A 14,714-nucleotide genomic window follows, 5' to 3' on the forward strand; every position below is an offset into this window, starting at 1 on the left:
TAGTCAGATTATTGAAACCATTTTAAAAAGTAAAAATGTACTTATATGTTCGGAATATCTCAATCACATTGATAGAGTTTTTATAAAAAATATAATTGACTTAATTCAATTTTCATTGGTTATAGTATAATTACTCGTTTATCATATCTAAATTGTCTAATTGACCTCCCTATCCACCTAAAAATATTTACTTAAAATAATTTAAACAATGTAGATTTATAATTTGAATTAACAAGTCAAAAAAGTGTCTGAATCAAATTAGATTGCCGCCAGATGTTGAAAGGATCCAAAATTTCCAAAAGCTTTTACTCTTGGTTTTCTATGGTATGTTTAAAAGACCAAAGGCGACGGAGGGGACAAAAAAAAGATAAATAAACATTTGTTTGTAGGCGGAATTTGAGACACTATCAAAGAAATGACTGCGGTAGTAAAAGGAAGTAATTAAATCCTTGAAATGTGTTCATTTTGTGAAAAGATTTACAACCCCATGGTGAAGTGTTAGAAATGTAGTTATTTTTAAAAGGAAAAATGTTGAAAGCTATTTTAGATGGCTTGTAGTTAAAAGTATCTTTTTCTGTCATTAGTTTTCAGCAGTTTTTCTAGTTGGTAATTTGTTTGGGTATTTGACTCCAAACTGCCACTAAATTTTAAGAAGAGGTGTTGATGTTTTGTTACATGATAGATTGTTTACATTTAAAGACAGATTTTTTGAGAGGCCCATTTTTTATTTGGAAAATAACATTATTCAACACTTAAATCCTTCAAAGGGGAAAAATTTATAATTTGAAAAAAAGATGATTCTATTTCATACCAAATAGGAGCACAACATATCAGTGACTAAATAGTAACATAACACTAATAAAAATATTCTAATTATATTCTTTTTTGACATAATAGTTTATAAATTAAAAAATGTTTGAAGACTATTCTGATATCTAATTTTTATAACATTTAAAATAAAAACTTAATATCCAGAACTTAGTTTTCCATACCATTATATATAAATTTAAAATTGTACATTGATTTCTTTCTACAAGTATTGTTTTCAATGACTTCATAACTTTTGCTGTCACAATCTGAAGACTTTGGTTATCTTCGAGACCTACCCACAACATTTTGATATGGACATATAAAAAACTGGTTTTTGGTGTTTCTGGTTTGCTAATGTTTAAATATTTGACATTTCACTTTACCGTTTTTGTATTGTCTACTTCTTTCTACTCTTTTCTATTTTTTATTATGCTTATTGCACTTTCTTCGCTTCTTACTCAGTGTTTCGGCCAGCATTTCGTTTCATGTTTGCTATAGTCTTTTTGCTTATTTGATGTTTTCCATTCATACTAAACGTCTAGCTGTATCTCAATCTCAATATTGTAATAAAGGCTGTATTTGTAATTATTTTCTTACTTCATCTATCTTTCGGGGTAGTATTGAGGAATCTTTCATTAATATGCAAACTTTTCTGTCTTCTTTAGTTTGTTTCATCTTCTTGTGCTCCTGTTTTCTTATCTTCATCTGTCTTTCGGGGTCTTATCAAATTATCTTTCCTTAATATCCAAACTTTTTGACTCCAACAATTCCTTGATACCCTAGGGTTCATTGATTTTTCTCTTCTTTAGTTTGTTCCATCTTCTTGTGTTATTGTCAATTTTTACTTGTAAACATTGAAACGTTTTGATACTTCAATACAAAACATAAATATGGTATTACAAAACAAATTATATCACATGTGTCTCAGGTGTTACCTAAGGCTTTGACAATGTTTGGTGTGTAGGCTAAATTTTCAATATCAGAAATATCTTCCCCTAATTTACCCGAAACTTAAAAGATTTCCATATGAGTGATAGAGATTCTAGAATAAGAGCAGATAATACAGCTATACTTGCAGTTTGTGAAAATATAATAGATATTCAAATAAAAATCAATATACCACATTAGTTAGAGATAATAAAATTTATTTTCTACCCTCCATTTTCCTCAAGATAGAATTGAAAGCTGTATAACAAGCTTTACTAGGTACTTGTAAGATTTCTAGTATTAAATGTTTGAACCTCTCCTCATAACTTCAGGATACACATAAAAGTAAATACTTCTAATTTTGATTAGAAGGTCAAACAAATATTTGTAAATACATAAACATATAATAGGTTTCACTTAAATACAGTTATACATTTATTTAGATAAACTGATTTCCACAACCTCTGTTAACAGCAGCTCAATATTATTTGTGGAAGTTTTCAAAACAGCTGCATAAAGAAGCTTTTTATCAGAGAAATAGCGAAGTGAGCTAATTAATTTATTATTGATAATATCTTCATGATTCTAGGTCAGTAGAAATTAATTTAATTGCATTATGTTCTTTCCAAAATAAATACAAACTTTGTTATCAATAGTTTTAATTCGATTATCAATTTGATTAACTATGTAAGTGTCAACAGCACATAGTATTAGAGTCTAAAGTTAAAAACATATTACATATTATAGTACTTTTTAGTACTGTTTCACAGTAACCTTCTTCTAATTACTAATGTTTATCCCTAGCAAGAGAACAGTTAAGGACAATAAGTAAGGTTTTTAACCTTGATGGCTGTTTTTTATATATTTATTCATTTACATTTAGATTAGATAAAAAAATTAATAGTATTTAAAAACCATATTTTTTCAAAAATAATTTAATTACACTGATGTATTAACCTCAATGTTTTTAGAAATAAGGTTTTTCGTTAAAATAAAAAAATCAAAATCAGTATTTGTATACTATTTGTTTTTATATTAAAAAAAATGTAATGTATATTATATTATGGTATAACAGCATTCAAACTAGTATTATGTAAATTAATAAATTGTAAAAAATATGCTTCTTCATGCAGCTGTGTGTGGCCTAGATTAAACAGGTATATACTTGTCATTTCTTTCATTCTATTATAATGAAAAGACTTCCCTCCTTGTTTTATTCTACTTACTGCATCAAGTGTTGTATTGCAGAAATTAATGAAAGTATAATTATTAACTAAACAAGAAAAAGACGAATGGTTTTATGACATCCAAATTAGTTTTTATATTTGGCGTTATTTGTCACGAAAATATTTGAGAAACATCAATTGCATATTTTACTGTTAAAAGTTCTTATTAATTAAAGGACAATGTACTATAATACTTGAAGAATCCTACAGTATATGCAGAGTAAACTACAGTAGAAAGTAGTTTATACACTAGCAAGGCGATGAAATATGAAAAGACGTTCTGTGGGGTAAAAAACTAGGTCGCCTTTCAATGTCTTCTCGCAAGGAAGGGTGCGGTTGTCAATACAAAATTAAAATTTACCTTATCTGCTGGGATATGCCTGCTCGACATGATCTTCAAAATAAATCAATCCAAAAAACCTCCAATATGACTAGAACTCGAAAATGTCACAACTCCATGACACAGAACCTTGCACTAAACACTTTCAAAATAGTTTATAGCTAAACATTTTTATTCATCACTTTAACAATGTGAACACATCCAACATAACATTTGAGCACAATTCACTGAAATTAATGTCTGAACACAAAATGGATCAACTTGACTATAGGGTTGATAAAATAGAGAAAATACAACAATGCACAGCAAGGCAGGCCAATGTAGGCTCTCTCGCGGAGCTTGCGCCTTCACCTTCCGTTAGCCACTACTAATCTGTTATTATACTTATTTGTGTTCTATTCTGTCTACTACCTCGACTCTCAGGATATTTTATAAAAGCCGCAGTAACTTCACTGCCATCTATTAACAGAATATTGAAGTAACAAAATATCTTATTGAATTGGTATAGGGATCTATTTTACTTGATGAACACGGATGCCAGATAGTTAGAAGCTAAAATCGTGAGATCTTGAGAAATTTTGAAATAAAGCCCTTGAGGTGGGAAATACAAGAAAGTAGTATTTTATTTATTCAACTACTTTGGTGAAAATATAAACAATAAGAGTCTAAGTAAAATTAACTAAAATTCCTAAAATACCTAATAAAGTAGACCTCATAAAATAAATTGATTCAGTCCGAATCTGAATCAATTTTTTGGTAATACATTGCTGCAAAAATTCAATTTAATTTCAAATCTGTAGAAAATGTGAAATTTTAGCAAGTACCGCTATTTGAAACCGAGCTTTTTGTTATAAGGAGCCCTTCCATCGTTATGGTCTTAGGGCGGTTTCTTAACTGAGTTCTGTTAAGATTTACTTGTGAAAACCCTATTTCAGTATAGCACTGGAATACGGTAAAGTTAACACACCGTCTAATGTACATGACATACACATTTCGGAAAGTATTATGAGGGCCTATTCCTATTATTGAATCGAGGAACAGAATTCTCTGCACCGTGAGATCTGGCATTCCTGCTGATAGGCGTATTCGATTAATTGTTTTCTGCTTATTTCATGTAACCATCTTTGATTGGTATTCGCTTCAGACTTTTTGACATTACGTCAACCAACTTAACCTCACTGAAAAAAAATAACAAAAACAAGACACTATTTAAATTGAAATGTTTTTAGTTGTTATTAATAAAATATAAGATGGAGAATTTAAATCGACATGTGACAAAATGTCAATGTGAAAATGAACATGAAGATATAGTAAAATACTTATTAGTAAGTTCGTATCATGTCCTTTTTAGTAAAATTGTGTGCAGGTGTTGACTTATCTTGTACTTACTAATTTTGACAAATATTAGTTTTTTGACCATAACAGGAAATAAATCGAAATATAATATTTTTATGTTCTAATAGTAGTTTTTTCGTGATGAATCGCATTAATTTAGGTCTCTTTTAATGGAAAATCAGTTTAAAATAACAGGTGAAAATTGAGGTTGATTTTTATCTGTTATTGTCTATCAAAAGATACTTAACATAAAGACGATTCATCACGAAAAACATACAAAAAGGTCTAAGAAGTGAAAAGAGACTATTTTTTTCTATTCATAACTCTGAAGAAAGTATTTTTTAGGATGAAACTAAAGACTTGTACAACTTTAGAGATAGATATTTTGAAACTCATAATATCGATGAAGCAATTAACAAGGAAGAAGACATAGAGAAATTACTTAAAAAGAAACTAGAAATTTTTGAGGATCATGAAAAATTGATTACAGATGAGAATAGAGCAAAATACAATTATTTAAAAGGAAAGTTATTAAATGTGACTCCATTTTATAATAAAGAAGCCGAAAGTTTATTATCAAAAAGTATTAAACTGGATCCCAAGTTAGTAGATGCTTGGAATGAACTTGGGGAATGCTATTGGAAGAATGATGATCTAAAGAAGAGTATCAACTGTTTTGAAGGAGCTTTAAAAGAAGTTAGTTAATCAATGATATAGTGATGTAAAATGCGCAACCATTCATAAGTTTGGGCATATACCCTGCAAAAAATGCTCAAAATACTTGCATGTATTTTTGAGAAATTATTGAATTATTCTTATTAAGGGGGGTAAGGTTTTAAAAATGATTTTTTACGACAACGTTAGTAATATAATCAATAAAACACTGTATATGCTGAAAAACAAAAACAATTGTTCTGAATTCATGTAATAAAATATGTAATGCTTTTTCAGAAAAAAAATAGAACTAAAAATAGATATACATTTTAAAATATCTACACCAAATTTTTATTTTGGTTTCTAAATGACATATATTAAACCATATCCCAAGTCAGCTAATAAAAAACAAATGGAGTGTAATTTTACACAGCTTCATGCACTTTAACTGTTATCTTCAGAGGAGTAAAGTAGCTCAGATTCAGATTCATCAATTTTTGATTCTTTAGACCATTAAATTATATCATTATTTTGTGCACCTATCTTCTCGTCATTCTGCTTCATTATTCTCTTGAGGGTTTTGTGCATGAAATTCCATAAATGCAGTCAAATATGTTAAATGTTCTTTTAGTGGCAGTAGATGTTAATGGTGTCACAAGAATTTTTATTGCAATTAATTCCTAATTCACAAGATCTTCTTAATCCTCGCCACCACAGTAAAGGATTTACATGACTTTTGTTTTCCGGTACTTCCCACAAAAACTGTCTGGACCAAATTCCTTGTTTTCTCCAAAAGCAGCAAAGTATTCTATTACTAGTAGTAATAATTATTAGTATTATTAGTAGTAGTAATAGTAATAATTACTAGTAGTACATCCAACCCTGTTTTGCATATATGAAGCTTATTGCCTCAATTATCTCAACATGATTTAGTTTACAAGATTTGCTGTTGAGTGAATTGGTGCCATATATAATCCCTTTCTACTTTTGAATTTCATTAGAATTGCCTTCTTTTCTTTAGTTTGCAATGGAGTGGATGTTTTTCAATGAGAATTGCTTCCAAGTTATTGTATGTATTTGTGGCTCATTAGATTCTAGATTTTTATCAATTTTATCATTTTCTCAATTGTCAGAAAACATCAACATCGAGAATTCTCTTCTTTATTTCTTGCTTAAGATATGATTTTATAAATGCCCAACTGTTGGGTTTGGTGTTTGCTTGGTCAACATCACTACAGTGGTACTATATATTATAGTAAAGAATAAGCTAATATATATTTTGATAAAGTCACTAAGCTCAGCATACTTTTTAGAATAAGAATAAGTATTCTTTGAGAAATTTATCTATGTTATTGAGGCAGGAAGTATCGAATTCTAGAGAAGAGAAAATTGGAAACATTGAAAAGGGTTTAAAGTATGCCAAAGAAGCAGTTCAGCTAGATCCACATGATGGATTATCATGGACTGTATTGGGAAATGCATATCTTTCATCTTTTTTTGGAATTCGACAAAATCCAAAAATTTTAAAACAATGTTTGAGCGCTTATGCTCAAGCGGTAAGTAAAACTTCAATCAAAATAAAATAATTTTTTTCGCGATGATTCGTCTTGATTTTAGGTCTCTTTTATATGAAAATCAGATCAAAATAGCATGTGAACATTTGACATTTCGACCTATTTCTAAAAGTAAAATTTTTACTTGCTATAGACCTAAAATCAAAACAAATCATCACGAATATTAGTCAAGTCATCTTAGGCCAAATTAGGTAAATATCTCGGAAAATCGACATACCCAGTATATTACCACGTAAAAATTTGTATTTCGGCATTGAAAAGCCATTCTCAAAATTCATAAATAATTAAATGGTCGCTAGTTTTTAAGTGAAACGTCACAAAAATTGATTTTTTTACATTTTTTGTAAATATCTCGTTTTCTATGGGTTTTACGTTTTTTGTATTTATTATCAATTCTGTAGAGAATTCAATTCTCTATAACTTTTATATTTAACATTTTTTTATACCTTGAACTGTTTTCGAGATAGAGGGCGTAGAGCGCGCGGTCAGTCTCGATCAAAAACTCGTAATATTAAGGTTATAATTTATTGCTAAATGTATAATTATCGTTTTGGTTTGTTATTTACTCTATATTAATATCAACGTACCGATGTATAGATAAGAAAGCGAGGGAATTAAGTCTTTTTTCTCTCTTGATATGTTTCAAATAGTTTTTCAACATTCTCAATATTGAGAATGATCTAATAATAACAAATAGATCTATAAGTACTATTTGAAGTTATTTCATTGTTTGAATTGTAATTTTATTCTGAAGGTCCTTACTTATTATATTAACCGTTTCTTTTTTACCTTAGGAAAAAGACATTATTGCAAAAAGTACTCCAGATCTTCATTACAATAAAGGAGTGGTAAGTACTTCAGTTTATGATCACAACATCAAAATAGTTATTGACATTAAAAGCATTTTTTTAATTGGTCCTTAGTACTTTTAAAAGATTAGTTTGAAAAATACCTTTTGTTAATATTGAATTATCAGGGTTCCTACAAGTCCTGGAACACCTAGAATTTGAAGAACTTCCTTGAAAAGTCCTGGAATTGGCTCTAATGTGCTTGAACTTTATTTTTTGTATTTGATTCATAATATTTGTGCAGGTACTTTGGTTCCTCCTTCTAAAAGTAGGATTTTACATTTTTTATTAGCTCAAAATCTTTTCATAGCTTCTTTTTTAGACTTTATTTACTATTTTAGTTTACATAGGTTCATAGGTTAATTAAGTTTCGGTTATCACTTTTATGAAAAGTTATGTTTACCAAAACAATTACAGAAGTTTGTTTGTCATATTAGTTTGTACTCTTTTTGTTGTTGTTACCTGGTTTGCCAAATACGCTGAGCATAATTCTGTTGTAGTTTTATTTTATAGTTTAAAGTGTTGAAATTTATCTCAACACACAAACAAAGCCTTTTCCAGCTAATTTGGGGATGTTTTACATGTGGGATTGTAGCATTAGTACACTCTGATGTTTGATGCCACAATCCCACAACTAAAACTACATATCAAAAGTTTTTCCCACCCTATAGTTCGAGTGATACACAACAAATAAAAACATTACTATCGATTTTGATGTTTATAAATTGAAAACATCTACTATCTATCTATAATTGGTATATATGTAATTTTTTTGATTTCGATGCACAATTTTGGCATTTTCTTTAACAATTTCGACAAATAATCGTCGTCTATTTGGTTCCATTCGTTTTTCAGGATATTCCGAAGATGTGAAGTGAAAGTAGGACACTACTTTCTGACATCCCTGTCTAACAACTAAATCAGATTGAGGCCTGGCGATTGCGATGGCCAAATCATTATTTCCTTTCCAATTCTTTCAAATACTCTTTCGAGGAATGCTTGGGGTCGTTGTTATCTATCTCGTGCGCGTGTTTTTGAGTGGTGTAAGCGCTTTGATGAGGGCCGAAAGAGTACTGAAGATGACCAGCGCCCAGGTCGCTCTATGACTGTTTTAACTCCGGAAACAGTGACCAAAATCAACCAGATTGTGCGTGCATATTGTCTAATGAGCAACCGGATGATTGCTGAGGATGTATGCTCCGATAAAGAAACGGTTAGAAAAACTTTACACGAGAAATTACACATGACGGGTCTGCTCAGATTTCCTTGAAAGGTTAGAAAAAAATCTGCTTTGAAAGGGACCAGATTTGAGTCGATGGAAGCGGTACAGGCCCTCACCAAAGAAGACTTACAGTACTGCTTCGATCAATGGAAAAAACGTATATTGAATGGGAATATTCGAATGTAAAATAATTTTTCTAATAAAACCGTTCTTCGTAACCAGTCTCGTTATTTGATAGCCAGATTACGTATTTCATGAAATGCTTATATGTTTAGTTTGTTTTCCAACATTTCCTTTCCAATTTCCTCCATTTTTTCCATTGTCCTGACATTCCATTCTCATTATATCCTTTCATTTGTTTTTCTGTTTTCACCTTTATCCATTTCATTGACTTATTGACATTTTCTTGTTGCACGTTACTTGTCATCTTTTTCTCTCGACGTTGTTAAATTTTGTGTCCTTGTTCTGTGGCTAATTTCACCTGAGAAAACAACTTTTTTCGAGTTTAGAACAATTAAATTAATAGTGTTTTTCCATTGGTTTTAAAACCGTTTAAGATAATTGCAGAAGTACAATTGAATGTTTCCAGACTTTAAGATACGAAGAAGAATTCAAGTTAGCATTAGAATCTTTCAATAAAGCTTCCATGTACAATCCGACTTGGGATCCCCCGAAACTAAAAGAAACACAATTGGTTCAATATTTGAATGATATAAAAGAATTTGTTTCGACATCAGGCAAAATGAAAGCAAAACGGTTAAATCAATTACTACAGGTATGTCTGGAATAAAAATTTCTCTTCAAAAACTATTTATTATTAGAGTGGTCTTTCGTAAATTAATATTAAATATTGTGTTCCATGATGTATAAAAAGGCTTCAAGGCAAATTCCAAATTGATAAATAATGTTTTAAAGGTCGCTATCTACCTTTAAGGGTCAAATTTACAACATAGAGTAAAGCTGGAGATTAATCTGAAGTTTAAACTCTAATTTAAACAATATTGCTCTGTTTTCAGCTTTAAAAAAACTAGGAAAAACTTCAGTTATATTTTTTTAATTAGAATTTGAACCTTAATCTCCAGTTTTACTTTAGGTTATGAAATTGGCCCTAAATCATTGGAATAATTACTTTTTTCCATTTTTATCAACACAATTTCGAATATATTCAAAAATTTTCGAAAAAAGTTAATGTCAATATGACTTCATCAAACAAATCTGCCATCAAATTTACGTTCAAAAGAAATTTTGTGTTTCTCACTTATTTAATTAATTTATTTATACAATTACACTAAACTAGTCACTATTTACTATACACTATGACTTATAACATTAATTTATTTGAACACACCGTTTATTCGTCTACCCTGACGTGTACATCAGATTATTTACTGACTTTCTCGTTGATAAACAAGCGAGTATTTATACAAAAACAGTTTCTCTATAAATCGATTGTAGAAAGTAAACAAACAAGCAAATAAAAAGACCTTTCTAGAAATGGATTCTATATAAACTATATTGTATATAAAGACAAGTAAACAATCTTTCTTATAACCGCCCCATCCGCCAAACTTTAGACTCTTCTATCATAACCAAACACGACCGGTTTCACGGTCGTTGACGAGTTTGTAACATCAGTTACAACAAGTTTTAAAACAAAAAGAAGAAGCGTTATATGCAAAATTATTTCAATTGGTGATCCTCCTCTAAAGGAACGAAAGGGGCCCAAGATCAGTAAAGAGAGTTTTTAGTTAACGTGACAGTTTACTGGGATGGAAAGATTTCGAACGAGATTTTAAGAAGAAGAATATTCTTTTCATCAAATATGAAATTTTAAGTTGTGGTAGCGACCTCTAAATTTTTTTTTGCAGAACAGATCAAAATGACAGGGCGTCCTGAAGAAAATTACTAACCTAATCATCCTAATATTTATTTTGTATTAATTCTTTTTGCTAGAAAAAAAATTAATAGTAAATTATACATTTTTTTGATAAAATCTCGAATGTAGAATATAAGTTCTGTTTTAGTCTATAGATTCCAAACAATTAGGACCTTACGAGGGAGGTAGTTACACATCACCGAATGAAATTAAAGTCAAATTAGTAGAAACCAAATTGAAAGAACTTAAAAATGGGTTAAATGAAGAAGTGGTAGTGTTAGGAAAAGTTGTATGTTCCGTCAGAAACGAAGACATAGTACCTTTGTAAGTATAATTCTATATAAAAATAAAAAAAATAATCAGCCACCAGCCCCGCGTGAGGTCTATTTAACACGTTCACTGCCAACAATTTTCAACAACGTATCTTGTAAATACAAATAAAATCGTCAAGTATTTCATTTATGCCAGTCCTACCCTGTGATATTAATTACTTATCTTGTAAATACAAATAAAATCATCAAATTATTCTCTTAAGCCAGTCCTACCCTGTTTGTTACTTACGCAGCCCTGCCTAATGTGTATTTAACACGTTCACTGCCAACAATTTTCAACAACTTATCTTGTAAATACAAATAAAATCATCAAATTATTCTCTTATGCCAGTCCTACCCTGTTTGTTACTTACCTAGCCCTGCCTAATGTGTATTTAACACGTTCACTGCCAACAATTTTCAACAACGTATCTTGTAAATACAAATAAAATCATCAAGTATTTCATTTATGCCAGTCCTACCCTGTGATATTAATTACTTATCTTGTAAATACAAATAAAATCATCAAATTATTCTCTTAAGCCAGTCCTACCCTGTTTGTTACTTACGCAGCCCTGCCTAATGTGTATTTAACACGTTCACTGCCAACAATTTTCAACAACTTATCTTGTAAATACAAATAAAATTATCGAATTTTGTACTTACACCAGTTTTGCCCTGTTTGCTTTTTACGTTGTCCTGTGTATTTAACAAATGAACAAATATATCAAATATTAATTTCAGTACGTTTTGTATGGTGGATAAGGACGGTACTTGTGTAGTAGTTACAATTTTCAATTTAGCTGCTGGTAAGGGTGTTATAATAGGAGATTCAGTGGCTATAGCAGAACCATTTGTGACAGATGTCGATTTTAATTATAAAAATGTGGTAAGAATTATTTAATTTTTGTTTCAACATTTGATTCCGATATTAATTTAGCTGAAAAACCTTTCACTAATTAAAATTGTAATTTTCTTTTGAGGACTACAAATTTAGATTGATTCGTGTTGAAAATCCAGTGATATTAATCGTGAATGGTAAAAAGCTGAAGAGAGAAATACAAGCCGATGTCCAAATGTCAATATTTAAAAGATCTGACTGATATTATTTCTTAGAATATATACTTAATCTTAATAACAGCTTTAAATTGATAAATAATAATCTAAATAGATTTTAGAACAACTAGAACATGTAAATATTATTTTTTTTAATAAACACATTTCTTAATAATATATTTTTTAATTAATTACCACAGCATAGTTAAAAAACCTTAGATTATGGGAAAAATGAAATAGTCTGGTATATGATTATTGCGGTGTTGTTTCTCTAGATCTGGAAAAATTTCAATAAAACCCAACCGAATACCATTTTCTACCATTCTATTTTATGTAGCTTCATGATTGTGCGGAACATGAACATTTGTTTGTTTGAATTTTGTACATATGTGGGACATTATTTCGAAAATTAAATCACTACCTTTTAAATTTAGTTAATTTGGGATTCAAATCCAACATTACAAAACTATTAACCAAAAAAAGGGGAAAATCTTCTGGTGCACTAAATTTTAAAGAGAAAATGGTACAACAGAATACACTGCGATAAAGTTTCCATACATACAAAAAGTTTATAAGTAGAGTTTTAACATTTAATAAATTTTCCTAAATAATATAAGAGTTCATTCTCATGTATTTATCAAATAAAAAAATATTTGTTTTCCTTGGCTTGTTTTGTTGTTGAAAACCATTTATTCAACACTTTTCAGAGCAATAGACCAAGAACCAGTGACCAATTTCAGGTGGTCATGAAATTTTCCGCAATAAATCAATACATACTGAAAATTAAAAGGCACTTATGGTAGCCCTCGTGGCTGAGGTAGACTACTCTAAAATTTTAATAGGTATAAGAATTAAAACTTATTTTAGTTGAAATATCAGCCATCAAATTTAAGGAAATTTTGACTCCATGAATTTTTTGCCAGAACAAGTACACATCTCCTAGTTATTAAAAGAACTTCATAAATAAATATTTATAGAAAAAATTCTTTTTTATCATTTCATCATTCTTGAAATTTTAACAGAAGATATAAAATATATAAATGATAAATAATTCACAATTCCAAAACGAAATTCCATCACCAAAAATCAGCGCTAATGGAGAGAAAAATAAAAATTGTACAGGAGAAATATGGAAGCTGTAAAGAAGAATATATACAATTTAAGATTAATTATTACATGCTAATTAAAAAATACAAAAGTTAGTTTGTGAAATTATTCAGTTGTTTGATAGTAGAATGTATACCAACATAAAATTATCCAATTTAGTCTCACGTTCGCCAACTTGATATATAGTTATGTTAGCAGATCCATCTAGGGATCTGAAATTGAATTACAAAAATGATTCAACCTTGGGCCATCTGTGTGAAACGCACGAACCACCTTTTTTATAGACGTTTTCATTTCATTTTTGCATTTCAAGTTCAGAGCCCTAGATGAATCTGCTAGCATAACTATGTATCAAGTTGGCGAACTTGAGACCAAATTGGATAATTTAATATTGGTATACATTCTACAGTTTCTCTCGATGACTCATTATAGTTGTGTTACGCTCGTGTTTCTGTGTCGTTTTAATTATATTATAGTGGTAGTTGTGTTTAATTTTTCAAAATGACTTTCAATAAATGTTGTCTATAACATTGAGAATCAATTAATGTAATGCATTTATTTCCAAATCCTCATAAGGACTTAGAACGTTTTAATAAATTATTGCCGGCTATAAACAACACTAAATTAACTGCAATGGATTTGTTATGAAGTACAAATGATAATTTTTTTTTTAAATTAGGCTCCTAATCATCATCTTAATTGGTTATGTTTGTATGCTATATTTTATTTAAAAATATATATTTTCTACAAGTTGTATTTTCATGTTATTAATAAATAATAGATTAGATCATTATTAAAATTGAAGGATCATCATATTTCTTCCAAAATCCGATTTGTGCTCTTACAATAACTTTAATATTTTTCTTCTAACAAGATTACAACTAATAAATTTCCAATAATATTATTATTTTCACAATAGTTTTCAAAATATGATTTTTTGTGGTACTATATCTTGAAAATGTGCCATTTTGAGAAATATTACGAACAAAAACATAAATTTGAAAGTTTTTTGGTAGTAAAGTAGTAAGTATGAACAGTTTGACTCAACGTCAATTTTGTTAAAACCAAGAACATAGTGATCAATCTAAATATAGTTGATCTCTGATCGTATGCGACACTTCAAACTGTTGAAGATTCCTACTTTTTGCTTATACCTCTGTTAAGAACTCCAAAATGTAAGGAAGATAATAGAGAAAACTACGTGTCAGATACAGGTAAGAGCAATGAACCTTCTACAGATTGTCTCTCCTAGAAGAAAAGTATTTCAATATTTTCCATAGTATTCTTGATAATTACCTAGAGAATATTTATGTCAAAGGTATAGAAAAATCTTTCTAAAATAATGTTTCAACAAGATTAAGAGAAATATATGGCATTATATATAATTTTAAATTTATATCTATTAAGATCCCTCTAATCTACAATTTT

At 29.3% G+C, this 14,714-nt stretch overlaps 2 protein-coding genes across 2 annotated transcripts in view; one reads left to right on the forward strand and one right to left on the reverse strand.

Annotated features, from left to right (window-relative positions):
* Positions 1 to 3,715, reverse strand: part of LOC130894856 (ubiquitin-like protein 3) — a 105,813-nt gene extending 102,098 nt beyond the window's left edge. Inside the window, exon 1 of the mRNA XM_057801872.1 lies at positions 3,325 to 3,715. Within this exon, the coding sequence (XP_057657855.1) occupies positions 3,325 to 3,354 (30 nt within the window). The 5' untranslated portion in view covers positions 3,355 to 3,715. The remainder of the gene's footprint in view (positions 1 to 3,324) is intronic.
* Positions 3,716 to 4,423: 708 nt separating this feature from the next.
* On the forward strand, positions 4,424 to 12,354 carry LOC130894781 (tetratricopeptide repeat protein 5-like). Its single transcript, XM_057801764.1, has 8 exons — positions 4,424 to 4,628; positions 4,984 to 5,334; positions 6,606 to 6,848; positions 7,661 to 7,714; positions 9,526 to 9,711; positions 10,961 to 11,136; positions 11,868 to 12,012; positions 12,107 to 12,354. Exons 1-8 carry the CDS (start codon positions 4,554 to 4,556, stop codon positions 12,224 to 12,226), a joined length of 1,350 nt encoding a protein of 449 aa, XP_057657747.1. The 5' UTR covers positions 4,424 to 4,553; the 3' UTR covers positions 12,227 to 12,354.
* Positions 12,355 to 14,714: the final 2,360 nt, after the last annotated feature.

Source organism: Diorhabda carinulata, chromosome 6 (genome assembly GCF_026250575.1).
Source record: "Diorhabda carinulata isolate Delta chromosome 6, icDioCari1.1, whole genome shotgun sequence".
NCBI classification, from domain to species: domain Eukaryota; kingdom Metazoa; phylum Arthropoda; class Insecta; order Coleoptera; family Chrysomelidae; genus Diorhabda; species Diorhabda carinulata.

Coding starts and splice junctions, on each gene's coding strand:
- LOC130894781 (XM_057801764.1), top strand. CDS start 4,554: ATGGAGAATTTAAATCGACATGTGACAAAATGTCAATGTGAAAATGAA. Junction 7,715..9,525: donor TTCATTACAATAAAGGAGTG/GTAAGTACTTCA, acceptor GAATGTTTCCAG/ACTTTAAGATACGAAGAAGA. Junction 9,712..10,960: donor GGTTAAATCAATTACTACAG/GTATGTCTGGAA, acceptor GTTCTGTTTTAG/TCTATAGATTCCAAACAATT.